Source organism: Salmo salar, chromosome 04, assembly GCF_965601325.2.
Source record: "Salmo salar chromosome 04, fSalSal1, whole genome shotgun sequence".
Taxonomy (NCBI): domain Eukaryota; kingdom Metazoa; phylum Chordata; class Actinopteri; order Salmoniformes; family Salmonidae; genus Salmo; species Salmo salar.
Genome location: NC_138294.1, coordinates 5577501 through 5597064, shown reverse-complemented (window position 1 = coordinate 5597064; position 19564 = coordinate 5577501). Strand labels below are relative to the sequence as shown.

Below are 19564 nucleotides of genomic sequence, written 5' to 3'. Positions count from 1 at the left end.
TAACTGGGAGGGGGAGGACACAACATGGCTGCTAATTCACATTCCCTTCCACTGTAACTGGGAGTGGGAGGACACAACATGGCTGCTAATTCACATTCCCTTCCACTGTAACTGGGAGGGGGAGGACACAACATGGCTGCTAATTCACATTCCCTTCCACTGTAACTGGAAGGGGGAGGACACAACATGGCTGCTAAATCACATTGGTCGAGTTCCTCCCCGACTATATTGCAGACGCATGCTACATCTTACAACGCCTGGATAGGTATAAATGACTTGGCACACAACCATTGGTTGATGCAAATCAACACCTGGGCATCTAGTTGGGCAGGAACTCAACCATTCACTCCCACTGCAACTAGGAGTGGGAGGACACAAAATGGCTGCCAGGGGTGGCACCATCAGCTGGGTGGGTGAGGTAAAATGGCTGAATGATAAACTACCACTGCTACTGTGTGGCACTAAAATGGCCCCAACACCTTCCCTTCTATCTCCAGATACTGCAATGGCCCCAACACCTTCCCTTCTATCTCCAGATACTGCAATGGCCCCAACACCTTCCCTTCTATCTCCAGATACTGCAATGGCCCCAACACCTTCCCTTCTATCTCCAGATACTGCAATGGCCCCAACACCTTCCCTTCTATCTCCAGATACTGCAATGGCCCCAACACCTTCCCTTCTATCTCCAGATACTGCAATGGCCCCAACACCTTCCCTTCTATCTCCAGATACTGCAATGGCCCCAACACCTTCCCTTCTATCTCCAGATACTGCAATGGCCCCAACACCTTCCGTTCTATCTCCAGATACTGCAATGGCCCCAACACCTTCCCTTCTATCTCCAGATACTGCAATGGCCCCAACACCTTCCCTTCTATCTCCAGATACTGCAATGGCCCCAACACCTTCCCTTCTATCTCCAGATACTGCAATGGCCCCAACACCTTCCCTTCTATCTCCAGATACTGCAATGGCCCCAACACCTTCCCTTCTATCTCCAGATACTGCAATGGCCCCAACACCTTCCCTTCTATCTCCAGTGTTAACAGGTTGAATTATATACTGCAATGGATGTGGTGGTTAATTTCTGTATTATCAAATGAGGAGAGACAAACGTATCACACAAGTTTTAAGAGTTTATGCTTAAACATAATCTTTATTAGTGAGAGCTCTGCAGTAGCGATTGGCTGGTCGACGAACCACCCTCAGATGATTCGTTGAGAGCCACGACACAAAGGCTACAAAAAATATTTTATAGCAAAGATGGCTAGGAAAAACTCCCTAGAAAGGCCAGAACCTAGGAAGAAACCTAGAGAGGAACCAGGCTATGAGGGGTGGCCAGTCCTCTACTGGCTGTACTGGGTAGAGAGGAACCAGGCTATGAGGGGTGGCCAGTCCTCTACTGGCTATGCCGGATGGAGATTATAACAGAACATGGCCAAGATGTTCAAACGTTCATAGATGACCAGCAGGGTCAGATAATAATAATCACAGTGGTTGTAGAGGGTACAACAGGTCAGCACCTCAGGAGTAAATGTCAGTTGGCTTTTCGTAGCCAATGGTAACCCCCACCTTGGGATGATCTCTCTCTCAGCAGATTCTGGGCCACTGCAGTGGAATGTCAACAGGGGAAAGCCTCTACCCACTTGGAGAAGACATCCACTATCAACCAGACAATATTTGTAACCCTAACCCCAATAAAATTCATAATTAGGTGTTCAAATGGTCCTTCAGTGGTCGGATGAGCCGACAGTAGCATGGGAATCGCTCTTCCCATGTTGTTAGTCATACAAATCACACATTTTGCACACAAAATTATTCAGCAAACAAGAGAAAACCCAGGTGCAAACCAAAAAAATGTATTTACAAAATCAACGACTCCCCCCTTTTGATACATGACCCTCACCATGTGACAACTTAGCTAAGTAGGAGAAAACATGAAACCATGGTAAGACTGGTAGGGGCCCAGACCAGAGTTTTCTGCACCTGGTCTTAGCTAAGTAGGAGAAAACATGAAACCATGGTAAGACTGGTAGGGCCCAGACCAGAGTTTTCTGCACCTGGTCTTAGCTAAGTAGGAGAAAACATGAAACCATGGTAAGACTGGTAGACCAGCCAGGGGCCCAGACCAGAGTTTTCTGCACCTGGTCTTAGCTAAGTAGGAGAAAACATGAAACCATGGTAAGACTGGTAGTGGCCCAGACCAGAGTTTTCTGCACCTGGTCATATGAACATAGTCGTTTCCACTTCCTCGACTCAACAGGAACCCACACAGAGGATTGCAAGTCAGAGATATCAGCGAGAGAGAAGAGGTTATGATCAGGAAGTAAAGCCAAGTCAGCGTTACCTTTCGGAGACGGGGTCGGGAAGAGTTCGTACGATCGACGCAACTTACAAACAGCAATTTTCAGAAGGGAGCAAAAATAGCCTTTAGTAAAGTTATCAACACGTTTTGAATGAGAGATTGTCTTACCAGAGGAGGTCAGGAAGCCACGCTGTTTCCACAGAGGACCCAAATCATGTACCACACCAAAGGCATATCTGCTATCTGTATAGATAGCACCTGACTGGCCTTTAGCTAAGATGCAAGCTCCGGGTGAATGCAAAGTGTTCTGCTGCTTGAGCAGAAAGGTAGGATGGTAATTGATCCCTTTACAGTGCGGTTGAGGTAGTAGTAACTGCATACGTGGGTTCTCCTTTACTCAGAGCGTTGAGCAGAGCCATCTACAAACAGTTCCGCATTTTGGCCCCAAAAAAAAGGGACATCGGTTAAATCCGTCGTTGGTTTTAGAGACGAGCTCCACCAGAGGAGCACGAGTCGTGCGGCCTCTCCATCGTCCTCGGTGGGCAACAAAGTAGCAGGATTTAACACAGTGCACCTCTTCAGGGGGTCACGTGAGACATTGTCAGAAGAACATTCTGGATCATGTAGCAGTGGACCTGGTGTTAGACGGGCTGTCATTCTGATAATGTAGCAGTGGACCTGGTGTTAGACGGGCTGTCATTCTGATAATGCAGCAGTGGACCTGGTGTTAGACGGGCTGTCGTTCTGATAATGTAGCAGTGGACCTGGTGTTAGACGGGCCGTCATTCTGAATATGCAGCAGTGGACCTGGTGTTAGACGGGCCGTCATTCTGAATATGCAGCAGTGGACCTGGTGTTAGACAGGCCGTCATTCTGATAATGCAGCAGTGGACCTGGTGTTAGATGGACCGTCATTCTGATAATGCAGCAGTGGACCTGGTGTTAGATGGGCCGTCATTCTGATAATGTAGCAGTGGACCTGGTGTTAGACGGGCCGTCAGTCTGATAATGCAGCAGTGGACCTTGTGTTAGACGGGCCGTCATTCAGATAATGTAGCAGTGGACCTGGTGTTAGATGGGTCGTCATTCTGATAATGTAGCAGTGGACCTGGTGTTAGATGGGTCGTCATTCTGATAATGTAGCAGTGGACCTGGTGTTAGACGGGCGTCAATTTGATAATGTAGCAGTGGACCTGGTGTTAGACGGGCTGTCATTCTGATAATGCAGCAGTGGACCTGGTGTTAGATGGGCCGTCATTCTGATAATGTAGCTGTGGACCTGGTGTTAGACGGGCCGTCATTCTGATAATGCAGCAGTGGACCTGGTGTTAGACGGGCCGTCATTCTGATAATGCAGCAGTGGACCTGGTGTTAGACGGGCTGTCATTCTGATAATGTAGCAGTGGACCTGGTGTTAGACGGGCCGTCATTCTGATAATGCAGCAGTGGACCTGGTGTTAGATGGGCTGTCATTCTGATAATGCAGCAGTGGACCTGGTGTTAGACGGGCCGTCAGTCTGATAATGTAGCAGTGGACCTGGTGTTAGACGGGCTGTCAGTCTGATAATGCAGCTGTGGACCTGGTGTTAGACGGGCCGTCAGTCTGATAATGTAGCAGTGGACCTGGTGTTAGACGGGCTGTCAGTCTGATAATGCAGCTGTGGACCTGGTGTTAGACGGGCCGTCATTCTGATAATGCAGCAGTGGACCTGGTGTTAGACGGGCCATCATTCTGATAATGTAGCAGTGGACCTGGTGTTAGACGGGCCGTCATTCTGATAATGCAGCAGTGGACCTGGTGTTAGACGGGTCGTCATTCTGATAATGCAGCAGTGGATCTGGTGTTAGACGGGCCCTCATTCTGATAATGCAGCAGTGGACCTGGTGTTAGATGGGCCGTCATTCTGATAATGCAGCAGTGGACCTGGTGTTAGACGGGCTGTCATTCTAAAAAAATGTAGCAGTGGACCTGGTGTTAGACGGGCCGTCATTCTGATAATGCAGCAGTGGACCTGGTGTTAGACGGGCCGTCATTCTGATAATGCAGCAGTGGACCTGGTGTTAGACGGGCTGTCATTTTGAAAATGCAGCAGTGGACCTGGTGTTAGACGGGCTGTCATTCTGATAATGTAGCAGTGGACCTGGTGTTAGACGGGCCGTCAGTCTGATAATGCAGCAGTGGACCTGGTGTTAGACGGGCCATATACAGCTGCGGTATGATCAGCCGTGTTACAAACAGTGATTCAATCGTCATTTTTTTTTTTGTTGTCAACAATCTACACGAAATACTCTGTAATGTCAAAGAGGAAGACAAATGTTTTTATTTTATATTTTATTAACGAAACAAATAAATAATATAATATCTTGATTACATAAGTATTCAACCCTCTGAGTCAATACATGTTAGAATCACTTTTAGCAGCCATTACAGCTGTGAGTCTTTCTGGGTAAATCTCTAACAGCTTTACACATCGATTGTACAGTATTTTCCCATTAGTGTTTTTTTTTATAATTCTTCAAGCTCTGTAAAGTTGGTCGTTGGGTTAGGGTTAGGGTTAGGGTTAGCTCTGTAAAGTTGGTCACCTACTGTAGTGGAGTGTAAGGCTGGTCACGGCCCCCTGTTCATCTGTATTCTCTATCTACCTACTGTAGTGGAGTGTAAGGCTGGTCACAGCCCCCTGTTCATCTGTATTCTCTATCTACCTACTGTAGTGGAGTGTAAGGCTGGTCACGGCCCCCTGTTCATCTGTATTCTCTATCTATCACCTACTGTAGTGGAGTGTAAGGCTGGTCACAGCCCCCTGTTCATCTGTATTCTCTATCTATCACCTACTGTAGTGGAGTGTAAGGCTGGTCACAGCCCCCTGTTCATCTGTATTCTCTTCTATCACCTACTGTAGTGGAGTGTAAGGCTGGTCACAGCCCCCTGTTCATCTGTATTCTCTATCTATCACCCACTGTAGTGGAGTGTAAGGCTGGTCACGAGCCCTGTTCATCTGTAATCTCTATCAACTACTGTAGTGGAGTGTAAGGCTGGTCACGGCCCCCTATACATCTGTATTCTCTATCACCTACTGTAGTGGAGTGTAAGGCTGGTCACGGACCCCCTGTTGATCTGTATTCTCTATCTATCACCTACTGTAGTGGAGTGTAAGGCTGGTCACGGCCCCCTGTTCATCTGTATTCTCTATCTACCTACTGTAGTGGAGTGTAAGGCTGGTCACGGCCCCCTGTTCATCTGTATTCTCTATCTATCACCTACTGTAGTGGAGTGTAAGGCTGGTCACAGCCCCCTGTTCATCTGTATTCTCTGTCTATCACCTACTGTAGTGGAGTGTAAGGCTGGTCACGAGCCCCCTGTTCATCTGTATTCTCTATCTATCACCTACTGTAGTGGAGTGTAAGGCTGGTCACGGCCCCCTATACATCTGTATTCATTATCACCTACTGTAGTGGAGTGTAAGGCCTGGTCACAGCCCCCTGTTCATCTGTATTCTCTATCTATCACCTACTGTAGTGGAGTGTAAGGCTGGTCACGGCCCCCTGTTGATCTGTATTCTCTATCACCTACTGTACTGGAGTGAGGCTGGTCACAGCCCCCTGTTCATCTGTATTCTCTATCTATCACCTACTGTACTGGAGTGTAAGGCTGGTCACAGCCCCCTGTTCATCTGTATTCTCTATCTATCACCTACTGTAGTGGAGTGTAAGGCTGGTCACAGCCCCATGTTCATCACTGTATTCTCTATCACCTACTGTAGTGGAGTGTAAGGCCGGTCACGACCCCCTGTTCATCTGTATTCTCTATCACCTACTGTAGTGGAGTGTAAGGCTGGTCACAGCCCCCTATACATCTGTATTCTCTATCACCTACTGTAGTGGAGTGTAAGGCTGGTCACGGCCCCCTGTTCATCTGTATTCTCTATCACCTACTGTAGTGGAGTGTAAGGCTGGTCACAGCCCCCTGTTCATCTGTATTCTCTATCTATCACCTACTGTAGTGGAGTGTAAGGCTGGTCACGACCCCCTGTTCATCTGTATTCTCTATCACCTACTGTAGTGGAGTGTAAGGCTGGTCACGACCCCCTGTTCATCTTGGTGGCTGATGTGAGCACGACCTTAAAACAGGTCAACATTCACAAAGCGGCGGGGCCAGACGGATTACCAGGACGTGTATTTGGAGTATGCGCAGACCAACTGTCAAGTGTCTTCACTGACATTTTCAACCTCTCCCTGACCGAGTCTGTAATACCAACATGTTTCAAGCAGACCACCATAGTCCCCTGTGCCCAAGAAAGCTAAAGTAACCTGCCTAAATTATTACCGCCCCGTAGCACTCATGTCGGAAGCCATGAAGTGCTTTGAAATGCTGGTCATGGCTCACATCAACAGCATCCTCCCGGATACCCCTAGACCCACTCCAATTTGCATACCGCCCCAACAGATCCACAAATGACTCAATCGCACTCCACATTGCCCTTTCCCACCTGGACAAAAGGAACACCTATGTGAGAATTCTTTTCATTGACTACAGCTCAGCGTTCAACACCATAGTGCCCACGAAGCTCATCACTAAGCTAAGGACTCTGGGACTAAACACCTCCCTCTGCAACTGGATCCTGGACTTCCTGACGGGCCGCCCCCAGGTGGTGAGGGTAGGTGACAACACATCCGCCACGCTGATCCTCAACACTGGGGCTCCTCAGCAGTGCGTGCTCAGTCCCCTCCTGTACTCCCTGTTCACCCACGACTGCATGGCTAAGCAGGACTCCAACACCATCATTAAGTTTGCTGATGACACAAAAGTGGTAGGCCTGATCACCGACAATGATGAGACGGCCCTATAGGGAGGAGGTCAGAGAACTGGCAGTGTGGTGCCAGGACAACAACCTCTACCTCAATGTTAGCAGGACAAAGGAGCTGATCGTGGACTACAGGAAAAGGTGGGCCGAACAGGCCCCTATTAACATCGACAGGACCGTAGTGGAGCAAGTTTCAAGTTCCTTGGTGTCCACATCACCAACAAACTATCATGGTCCAAACACACCAGGACAGTTGTGAAGAGGACACGACAAAACCTTTTCCCCCTCAGGAAACTAAAAATATTTGTCATGGGTCCTCAGATCCTCAAAAAGTTCTACATCTGCACCATCGAGAGCATCCTGACCGGTTGCATCACTGCCTGGTATGGCAACTGCTCGGCATCTGACCGTGAGGGCGCTACAGAGGGTAGTGCTTACGGCCCAGTACATCACTGGGGCCAAGCTTCCTGCCATCCAGGACCTATATAATAAGCGGTGTCAGAGGAAGGCCCATAAAATTGTCATAAACTCCAGTCGCCCAAGTTATAGACTGTTTTCTCTGCTACCGCACGGCAAGCGGTACCGGAGCGCCAAGTCTAGGACCAAAAGGCTCCTTAACAGCTTCTAACCCCAAGCCATTAGACTGCTGAACAATTAATCAAATGGCCACCCAGACTATTTACTTTCACCCCCACCCATTTGTTTTGTACACTGCTGCTACTCGCTGTATATTATCTATGCATAGTCACTTCACCCCCACCCACATGTACAAATTACCTCTAACCTGTACCCCCTGTATATAGCCTCCACATTGACTCTGTACCCCCTGTATATAGCCTCCACATTGACTCTGTACCGGTTCCCCTGTATATAGCCTCCACATTGACTCTGTACCGGTACCACCACTGTATATAGCCTCCAAATTGACTCTGTACCGGTACCCCCCTGTATATAGCCTCCACATTGACTCTGTACCGGTACCACCCCTGTATATAGCCTCCACATTGACTCTGTACCGGTACCTCCTGTATATAGCCTCCACATTGACTCTGTACCGGTACCCCTTGTATATAGCCTCCACATTGACTCTGTACCGGTACCCCCTGTATATAGCCTCCACATTGACTCTGTACCGGTACCCCCTGTATATAGCCTCCTGTTTGACTCTGTACTGGTACCCCCTGTATATAGCCTCCACATTGACTCTGTACCGGTACCCCCTGTATATAGCCTCCACATTGACTCTGTACCGGTACCCCCTGTATATAGCCTCCACATTGACTCTGTACCGGTACCCCCTGTATATAGCCTCCACACTGACTCTGTACCGGTACCCCCTGTATATAGCCTCCACATTGACTCTGTACCGGTACCCCCTGTATATAGCCTCCACATTGACTCTGTACCGGTACCCCCTGTATATAGCCTCCACACTGACTCTGTACCGGTACCCCCTGTATATAGTCTCCACATTGACTCTGTACCGGTACCCCCTGTATATAGCCTCCACATTGACTCTGTACCGGTACCCCCCTGTATATAGCCTCAACATTGACTCTGTACCAGTACCCCCTGTATATAGCCTCCACATTGACTCTGTACCGTAATACCCTGTATATAGCCTCCACACTGACTCTGTACCGTAATACCCTGTATATAGCCTCCACATTGACTCTGTACCATAATACCCTGTATATAGCCTCCACATTGACTCTGTACCGTAATACCCTGTATATAGCCTCCACACTGACTCTGTACCGGTACCCCCTGTATATAGCCTCCACATTGACTCTGTACCGGTACCCCCTGTATATAGCCTCCACATTGACTCTGTACCGTAATACCCTGTATATAGTCTCCACATTGACTCTGTACCGGTACCCCCTGTATATAGCCTCCACATTGACTCTGTACCGTAATACCCTGTATATAGCCTCCACATTGACTCTGTACCGGTACCCCCTGTATATAGCCTCCACATTGACTCTGTACCGTAACACCCTGTATATAGCCTCCACATTGACTCTGTACCGTAACACCCTGTATATAGCCTCCACATTGACTCTGTACCGGTACCCCCTGTATATAGCCTCCACATTGACTCTGTACCGTAATACCCTGTTTATAGCCTCCACATTGACTCTGTACCGTAATACCCTGTATATAGCCTCCACATTGACTCTGTACCGTAATACCCTGTATATAGCCTCCACATTGACTCTGTACCGTAATACCCTGTATATAGCCTCCACATTGTTACTTTAGTTTATTAGGTAAATATTTTCTTAACTCTTTCTTTAAACTGCATTGGTGGTTAAGGGGCTTGTCAGTAAGCATTTCACGGTAAATGTCTATACTTGTTGTGTTCGACGCATGTGACTAATAAAGTTTGATTTGATTTGATTAGTACACCACCTGGTGTGTTATGATGTCATCAGGAGAGTTTATATCTGAACCCTCAATGGTTTTATTCAACCTGCTGTTTGGTTACTGCCGCCTCTTTTCAGGTGTGTGTGTGTGTGTGTGTGTGTGTGTGTGTGTGTGTGTGTGTGTGGTGTGTGTGTGTGTGTGTGTGTGTGTGTGTGTGTGTGTGTGTGTGTGTGTGTGGTGTGTGTGTGTGATCATGTCGTTTTTTTAATGAGTGAAGGTGAGAATGATGCAGCAAGGGATTCATTACAGAGAGAAGACAGAAACAGAGAGAGAGAGAGAGGAGGGGGAGGGAGGGAGGGAGGGAGGGAGGGAGGGAGGGAGGGAGGGAGGGAGGGAGGGAGGGAGGGAGGGAGAAACATGAATTGTATCATTGATTGGTTGCCTGGTGAATTGTGGGTTTGTTGTGGGCTGAGGGGGAGAGAAGGAGTGTGGAAGGAGGGAGAGAGGGAGAGAGAGAGAGAGAGAGGAGAGAGAGAGAGAGAGAGAGAGAGGAGAGAGAGAGAGAGAGAGGAGAGAGAGAGAGAGAGAGAGAGGAGAGAGAGAGAGAGAGAGAGAGAGAGAGAGAGAGGAGAGAGAGAGAGAGAGGAGTGAGGAAGAGAGACATAAGGGAGAAAGAGAAGAGAGAGAGGAGGGGGAGGAAAGAAGAGAGAGGAGGGGGAGAGACTTATGAAGTGAATCATTGATTGGTTGCCTGGTGAATTGTGGGTTTGTTGTGGGCTGAGGGGGGAAGAAGGAGTGTGGAAGAGGGAGAGAGAGAGAGGAGGGGGAGGAGGAGGAGGAGGGAGAGAGAGGGAGAGAGGAGGGGGGAGGAAGAGGGAGAGGGAGAGAGAGGGAGATAATGAATGCATGCAAATGTCCTAGTGTGTATAAAGTGACAGAGGAGTTTCTCACAGTATCTCTCAGCTCCTCAGGTCAGAAACACTGAAGCCATTTAGTCATGTAGCTGATACTCTTACCCCCTAGCTACAGATCTAGGATACTCTTACCCCCTAGCTACAGATCTAGGATACTCTTACCCCCTAGCTACAGATCTAGGATACTCTTACCCCCTTAGCTACAGATCTAGGATACTCTTACCCCTAGCTACAGATCTAGGATACTCTTACCCCCTAGCTACAGATCTAGGATACTCTTACCCCCCTAGCTACAGATCTAGGATACTCTTACCCCCCTAGCTACAGATCTAGGATCAGATACTCTTATCCCCTAGCTACAGATCTAGGATACTCTTACCCCCCTAGCTACAGATCTAGGATACTCTTACCCCCTAGCTACAGATCTAGGATACTCTTACCCCTAGCTACAGATCTAGGATACTCTTACCCCCTAGCTACAGATCTAGGATACTCTTACCCCCCTAGCTACAGATCTAGGATACTCTTACCCCCCTAGCTACAGATCTAGGATACTCTTACCCCCCTAGCTACAGATCTAGGATACTCTTACCCCCCTAGCTACAGATCTAGGATCAGATACTCTTACCCCCTAGCTACAGATCTAGGATACTCTTACCCCCCTAGCTACAGATCTAGGATACTCTTACCCCCCTAGCTACAGATCTAGGATACTCTTACCCCCTAGCTACAGATCTAGGATACTCTTACCCCCCTAGCTACAGATCTAGGATACTCTTACCCCCCTAGCTACAGATCTAGGATACTCTTACCCCCTAGCTACAGATCTAGGATACTCTTACCCCCCTAGCTACAGATCTAGGATACTCTTACCCCCCTAGCTACAGATCTAGGATACTCTTACCCCCCTAGCTACAGATCTAGGATACTCTTACCCCCTAGCTACAGATCTAGGATCAGATACTCTTACCCCCTAGCTACAGATCTAGGATCAGATACTCTTACCCCCCTAGCTACAGATCTAGGATCAGATACTCTTACCCCCTAGCTACAGATCTAGGATACTCTTACCCCCCTAGCTACAGATCTAGGATACTCTTACCCCCTAGCTACAGATCTAGGATATTCTTACCCCCTAGCTACAGATCTAGGATACTCTTACCCCCCTAGCTACAGATCTAGGATACTCTTACCCCCCTAGCTACAGATCTAGGATACTCTTACCCCCCTAGCTACAGATCTAGGATACTCTTACCCCCCTAGCTACAGATCTAGGATACTCTTACCCCCCTAGCTACAGATCTAGGATCAGATACTCTTATCCCCTAGCTACAGATCTAGGATACTCTTACCCCCCTAGCTACAGATCTAGGATACTCTTACCCCCCTAGCTACAGATCTAGGATACTCTTACCCCCTAGCTACAGATCTAGGATCAGATACTCTTACCCCCTAGCTACAGATCTAGGATCAGATACTCTTACCCCCCTAGCTACAGATCTAGGATACTCTTACCCCCCTAGCTACAGATCTAGGATACTCTTACCCCCTAGCTACAGATCTAGGATATTCTTACCCCCCTAGCTACAGATCTAGGATACTCTTACCCCCCTAGCTACAGATCTAGGATCAGATACTCTTATCCCCTAGCTACAGATCTAGGATACTCTTACCCCCCTAGCTACAGATCTAGGATACTCTTACCCCCTAGCTACAGATCTAGGATCAGATACTCTTACCCCCTAGCTACAGATCTAGGATACTCTTACCCCCTAGCTACAGATCTAGGATACTCTTACCCCCTAGCTACAGATCTAGGATCAGATACTCTTACCCCCTAGCTACAGATCTAGGATACTCTTACCCCCTAGCTACAGATCTAGGATACTCTTACCCCCCTAGCTACAGATCTAGGATCAGCATCCTGACCTTAATCATTAAGGGGGGGGGGGGGACTACAAATCAAATCAAATTGTATTGGTCACATGGTTAGCAGATGTTAATGCGAGTGTAGTGAAATGCTTGTGCTTCTAGTTTCTGACAGTGCAGTAATATCTAACAAGTAATCTACCAATTCCACAACAACTACCTAATAAACACAAATCTAAAGTGGTGAATGACAACATGTACATATAAATATATGGATGAGTGATGGCCGAGCGGCATAGGCAAGATGCAGTAGATGGTATAGAGTACAGTATATACATATGAGATGAGTAATGTAGGGTATGAAAACATTATTAAAGTGGCGTTATTTAAAGTGGCTAGTGAAACCTTTATTAAAGTGGCCAGAGATTTGAGTCTGTATGTTGGCAGCAGCCTCTCTGTGCTAGTGATGGCTGTTTATCAGTCTGATGGCCTGGAGATAGAAGCTGTTTATCAGTCTGATGGCCTGGAGTTAGAAGCTGTTTATCAGTCTGATGGTCTGGAGATAGAAGCTGTTTATCAGTCTGATGGCCTGGAGATAGAAGCTGTTTATCAGTCTGATGGCCTGGAGATAGAAGCTGTTTATCAGTCTGATGGCCTGGAGACAGAAGCTGTTTTTCAGTCTCTTGGTCCCCGCTTTGATGCACCTGTACTGACCTCGCCTTCTGGAGGGTTGTGGGCGGTGCGGTTGTGGGCGGTGCAGTTGCCGTACCAGGCGGTGATACAGCCCGACAGGATGCTCTCGATTGTGCACCTATAAAAGTTAGTGAGGGTTTTAGGTGACAAGCCACATTTTTTCAGCCTACTGAGGTTAAAGAGGCGCTGTTGCGCCTTCTTCACCACACTGTCTGTGTGGGTGGACCATTTCAGTTTGTCGCTGATATGTACACCGAGGAATTTAAAACTTTTCGATGTGGATGGGGGGCTGCTCCCTCTGCTGTTTCCTGAAGTCCACGATCACCTCCTTTTGTTTTGTTGACGTTGAGTGAGAGGTTGTTTTCCTGACCCCACATTCTCGTCGTTGTTGGTAATCAGGCCCACCACTGTTGTGTCGTCTGCAAACTTGATGATTGAGTTGGAGGCCACGCAGTCGTGGGTGAACAGGGAGTTCAGGAGAGGGATGAGAACACACCTTAGTGGGGCCCCAGTGTTGAGGATCAGCGGAGTGGAGATGTTGTTACCTACCCTCACCACCTGGGGGCAGCCCTTCAGGAAGTCCAGGACCCAGTTGCACAGGGCGGGGTCGAGACCCAGGGTCTCAAGCTTAATGATGAGTTTGGAGGGTACTATGGTGTTAAATGCTGAGCTGTAGTCAATGAACAGCGTTCTTAAATAGCTATTCCTCTTGTCGAGATGGGTTAGGGCAGTGTGCAGTGTGATGGCGATTGCATCGTCTGTGGACCTATTGGGGCGGTAAGCAAACTGAAGTGGGTCTAGGGTGTCAGGTAGGGTAGAGGTAATATGATCCTTGACTAGTCTCTCAAAGCACTTCATGATGACAGAAGTGAGTGCTACGGAGGGCGGATAGTCATTTAGTTCAGATACCTTTACAACTTCACCCTACACCACCGCTGGGTTCTAGAATACCGCTGGGTTCTAGAATACCGCTGGGTTCTAGAACACCGCTGGGTTCTAGAACACCGCTGGGTTCTAGAGTATGTTCTTTCAAACTGCCATTCCAATTCTAGAATGTGGAAAGAGTTCTTGATTGTACTTCTCTGTAGTGCACTCCAATTCAAATCTGGACCTGGAAGCTCCACTGCTGTATCTTTCATTGTTCCCCTCTAATCAGGGACTGATTTAGACCTGAGACACCAGTCATTCTTCTCCTCTAATCAGGGGCTGATTTAGACCTGGGTTACAAGTCATTGTTCCCATCTAATCAGGGCCTGTTTCAGACCAGGGTTACAAGTCATTGTTCTCCTCTAATCGGGGCCCGATTTAGACCTGGGTTACAAGTCATTGTTCTCCTCTAACCAGGGGCTGATTTAGACCTTGGTTACAAGTCATTGTTCTCCTCTAATCGGGGCCCGATTTAGACCTTGGTTACAAGTCATTGTTCTCCTCTAACCAGGGGCTGATTTAGACCTTGGTTACAAGTCATTGTTCTCCTCTAATCGGGGCCCGATTTAGACCTTGGTTACAAGTCATTGTTCTCCTCTAACCAGGGGCTGATTTAGACCTGGGACACCAGGTGTGTTATCAGGTAGAACAGTGAAACCAGCAGTAGGGTAAGAGATAAAACCACAATGCATTACTCTAACCATCTACCTCTCTGTCTCTCTGTCTGTCTAACCTGTTTGTCTGTCTTTCCCTGTCTGGCTGTAGGTTCTCGGGGGTTCCGCCCAGTAACCTAGGCAACAATACCAAGTTGGTGGATTGGATGCCTCAAAACGACCTGTTGGGTAAGAGCCAATTCTCTACTTCATGTACTCTGTCCTTTCCTGTCTTCCTTCCCTCCCTCCTCCCTCTCTGTCTGTCTCTCTTTGAGGAGGGAAGGAAAGGTTAGGGTGAGGAGGGGTGAGGAGGGGACAGGGGGGGTGAGGAGGGGGTGAGGAAAGATTAGGGTGATGGGGGAGGTGAGGGGAGGGGAGAGGAGGGGTGAGGTTGAGGAGAGGAGAGTGACCCTGAGCTGAGAAATACATAACTCATTATATATCATTAACAGTCAATGATTCACACACACACACACACACACACACACACACACACACACACACACACACACACACACACACACACACACACACACTCTGGGTGTGTTGCTGACCTGTATCTCTGAGGGCTGTACGGTTTAGCTGCTAAGTAGCTCCTCTCAGTCACACCTTATTACCACACGGTGGACAACACTGTTAGGACCAGGGCCCTATAGGACAACACTGTTAGGACCAGGGTCCTATAGGACAACACTGTTAGGACCAGGGTCCTTCAGGACAACACTGTTAGGACCAGGGTCCTATAGGACAACACTGTTAGGACCAGGGTCCTTCAGGACAACACTGTTAGGACCAGGGCCCTATAGGACAACACTGTTAGGACCAGGGTCCTTCAGGACAACACTGTTAGGACCAGGGCCCTATAGGACAACACTGTTAGGACCAGGGTCCTATAGGACAACACTGTTAGGACCAGGGTCCTATAGGACAACACTGTTAGGACCAGGGTCCTATAGGACAACACTATTAGGACCAGGGCCCTATAGGACAACACTGTTAGGACCAGGGCCCTATAGGACAACACTGATAGGACCAGGGTCCTTCAGGACAACACTGTTAGGACCAGGGTCCTTCAGGACAACACTGTTAGGACCAGGGTCCTTTAGGACAACACTGTTAGGACCAGGGTCCTATAGGACAACACTGTTAGGACCAGGGCCCTATAGGACAACACTGTTAGGACGAGGGTCCTTCAGGACAACACTGTTAGGACCAGGGTCCTATAGGACAACACTGTTAGGACCAGGGTCCTATAGGACAACACTGTTAGGACCAGGGCCCTATAGGACAACACTGTTAGGACCAGGGTCCTATAGGACAACACTGTTAGGACCAGGGTCCTATAGGACAACACTGTTAGGACCAGGGTCCTGTTGGACAACACTGTTAGGACCAGGGTCCTATAGGACAACACTGTTAGGACCAGGGTCCTTCAGGACAACACTGTTAGGACCAGGGCCCTATAGGACAACACTGTTAGGACCAGGGTCCTTCAGGACAACACTGTTAGGGCCAGGGCCCTATAGGACAACACTGTTAGGACCAGGGCCCTATAGGACAACACTGTTAGGACCAGGGCCCTATAGGACAACAATGTTAGGACCAGGGCCCTATAGGACAACACTGTTAGGACCAGGGTCCTATAGGACAACACTGTTAGGACCAGGGTCCTTCAGGACAACACTGTTAGGACCAGGGTCCTATAGGACAACACTGTTAGGACCAGGGTCCTTCAGGACAACACTGTTAGGACCAGGGTCCTATAGGACAACACTGTTAGGACCAGGGTCCTATAGGACAACACTGTTAGGGCCAGGGCCCTATAGGACAACACTGTTAGGACCAGGGACCTATAGGACAACACTGTTAGGACCAGGGACCTATAGGACAACACTGTTAGGACCAGGGTCCTTCAGGACAACACTGTTAGGACCAGGGTCCTTCAGGACAACACTGTTAGGACCAGGGTCCTATAGGACAACACTGTTAGGACCAGGGTCCTTCAGGACAACACTGTTAGGACCAGGGTCCTATAGGACAACACTGTTAGGACCAGGGTCCTATAGGACAACACTGTTAGGACCAGGGTCCTATAGGACAAGACTGTTAGGACCAGGGTCCTTTAGGACAACACTGTTAGGACCATGGTCCTTCAGGACAACACTGTTCGGACAAGGGCCCTATAGGACAACACTGTTAGGACCAGGGTCCTATAGGACAACACTGTTAGGACCAGGGCCCTATAGGACAACACTGTTAGGACCAGGGACCTATAGGACAACACTGTTAGGACCAGGGTCCTTCAGGACAACACTGTTAGGGCCAGGGCCCTATAGGACAACACTGTTAGGACCAGGGTCCTTCAGGACAACACTGTTAGGACCAGGGTACTTTAGGACAACACTGTTAGGACCAGGGTCCTATAGGACAACACTGTTAGGACCAGGGCCCTATAGGACAACGCTGTTAGGACCAGGGCCCATTAGGACAACACTGTTAGGACCAGGGTCCTATAGGACAACACTGTTAGGACCAGGATCCTATAGGACAAGACTGTTAGGACCAAGGTCCTTTAGGACAACACTGTTAGGACCAGGGTCCATCAGGACAACACTGTTCGGGCAAGGGCCCTATAGGACAACACTGTTAGGACCAGGGTCCTATAGGACAACACTGTTAGGACCAGAGCCCTATAGGACAACACTGTTAGGACCAGGGACCTATAGGACAACACTGTTAGGACCAGGGTCCTTCAGGACAACACTGTTAGGACCAGGGCCCTATAGGACAACACTGTTAGGACCAGGGTCCTTCAGGACAACACTGTTAGGGCCAGGGCCCTATAGGACAACACTGTTAGGACCAGGGTCCTTCAGGACAACACTGTTAGGACCAGGGTACTTTAGGACAACACTGTTAGGACCAGGGTCCTATAGGACAACACTGTTAGGACCAGGGCCCTATAGGACAACGCTGTTAGGACCAGGGCCCTTTAGGACAACACTGTTAGGACCAGGGTCCTATAGGACAACACTGTTAGGACCAGGGTCCTTCAGGACAACACTGTTAGGACCAGGGCCCTATAGGACAACACTGTTAGGGCCAGGGTCCTTCAGGACAACACTGTTAGGACCAGGGCCCTATAGGACAACACTGTTAGGACCAGGGCCCTATAGGACAACACTGTTAGGACCAGAGTCCAATAGGACAACACTGTTAGGACCAGGGCCCTATAGGACAACACTGTTAGGACCAGGGTCCTTTAGGACAACACTGTTAGGACCAGCGCCATATAGGACAACACTGTTTGGACCAGGGTCCTTTAGGACAACACTGTTAGGACCAGGGCCATATAGGACAACACTGTTAGGACCAGGGTCCTTCAGGACAACACTGTTAGGACCAGGGTCCTATAGGACAACACTGTTAGGACCAGGGTCCTTCAGGACAACACTGTTAGGACCAGGGCCCTATAGGACAACACTGTTAGGACCAGGGCCCTATAGGACAACACTGTTAGGACCAGGGTCCTATAGGACAACACTGTTAGGACCAGGGTCCTTCAGGACAACACTGTTAGGACCAGGGTCCTATAGGACAACACTGTTAGGACCAGGGTCCTTCAGGACAACACTGTTAGGACCAGGGTCCTATAGGACAACACTGTTAGGACCAGGGTCCTATAGGACAACACTGTTAGGGCCAGGGCCCTATAGGACAACACTGTTAGGACCAGGGACCTATAGGACAACAAAGTTAAGACCAGGGACCTATAGGACAACACTGTTAGGACCAGGGTCCTATAGGACACCACTGTTAGGACCAGGGTCCTATAGGACAACACTGTTAGGACCAGGGTCCTATAGGACAACACTGTTAGGACCAGGGTCCTTCAGGACAACACTGTTAGGACCAGGGTCCTTCAGGACAACACTGTTAGGACCAGGGTCCTATAGGACAACACTGTTAGGACCAGGGTCCTTCAGGACAACACTGTTAGGACCAGGGTCCTATAGGACAACACTGTTAGGACCAGGGTCCTATAGGACAACACTGTTAGGACCAGGGTCCTATAGGACAAGACTGTTTGGACCAGGGTCCGTTAGGACAACACTATTAGGACCAGGGTCCTTCAGGACAACACTGTTCGGACAAGGGCCCTATAGGACAACACTGTTAGGACCAGGGTCCTATAGGACAACACTGTTAGGACCAGGGCCCTATAGGACAACACTGTTAGGACCAGGGACCTATAGGACAACACTGTTAGGACCAGGGTCCTTCAGGACAACACTGTTAGGACCAGGGCCCTATAGGACAACACTGTTTGGACCAGGGTCCTTCAGGACAACACTGTTAGGGCCAGGGCCCTATAGGACAACACTGTTAGGACCAGGGTCCTTCAGGACAACACTGTTAGGACCAGGGTACTTTAGGACAACACTGTTAGGACCAGGGTCCTATAGGACAACACTGTTAGGACCAGGGCCCTTTAGGACAACACTGTTAGGACCAGGGTCCTATAGGACAACACTGTTTGGACCAGGGTCCTTCAGGACAACACTGTTAGGACCAGGGCCCTATAGGACAACACTGTTAGGACCAGGGCCCTATAGGACAACACTGTTAGGACCAGAGTCCAATAGGACAACACTGTTAGGACCAGGGCCCTATAGGACAACACTGTTAGGACCAGGGTCTTTTAGGACAACACTGTTAGGACCAGGGTCCTTTAGGACAACACTGTTAGGACCAGGGTCCCTTAGGACAACACTGTTAGGACCAGGGCCATATAGGACAACACTGTTAGGACCAGGGTCCTTCAGGACAACACTGTTAGGACCAGGGTCCTATAGGACAACACTGTTAGGACCAGGGCCCTATAGGACAACACTGTTAGGACCAGGGTCCAATAGGACAACACTGTTAGGACCAGGGACCTATAGGACAACAATGTTAGGACCAGGGTCCTTCAGGACAACACTGTTAGGACCAGGGTCCTTCAGGACAACACTGTTAGGACCAGGG

At 48.9% G+C, this 19564-nt stretch overlaps 1 protein-coding gene across 3 annotated transcripts in view; it reads left to right on the top strand.

Moving 5' to 3' along the window:
- Positions 1-19564, top strand: part of ugt8 (UDP glycosyltransferase 8) — a 95423-nt gene that overhangs the window by 66361 nt on the left and 9498 nt on the right. For 2 of the 3 annotated variants that reach the window (XR_014392042.1, XM_082974034.1), the window contains exons 5-6: positions 498-1052; positions 14649-14725. Coding sequence is in view for 2 of the 3 variants with exons in the window: in XM_082974034.1 (XP_082830160.1) it covers positions 498-1052; positions 14649-14725 (632 nt within the window). In the remaining variant the exon portion in view is untranslated. The remainder of the gene's footprint in view (positions 1-497; positions 1053-14648; positions 14726-19564) is intronic. The other variant, XM_082974035.1, reaches the window with a different exon arrangement.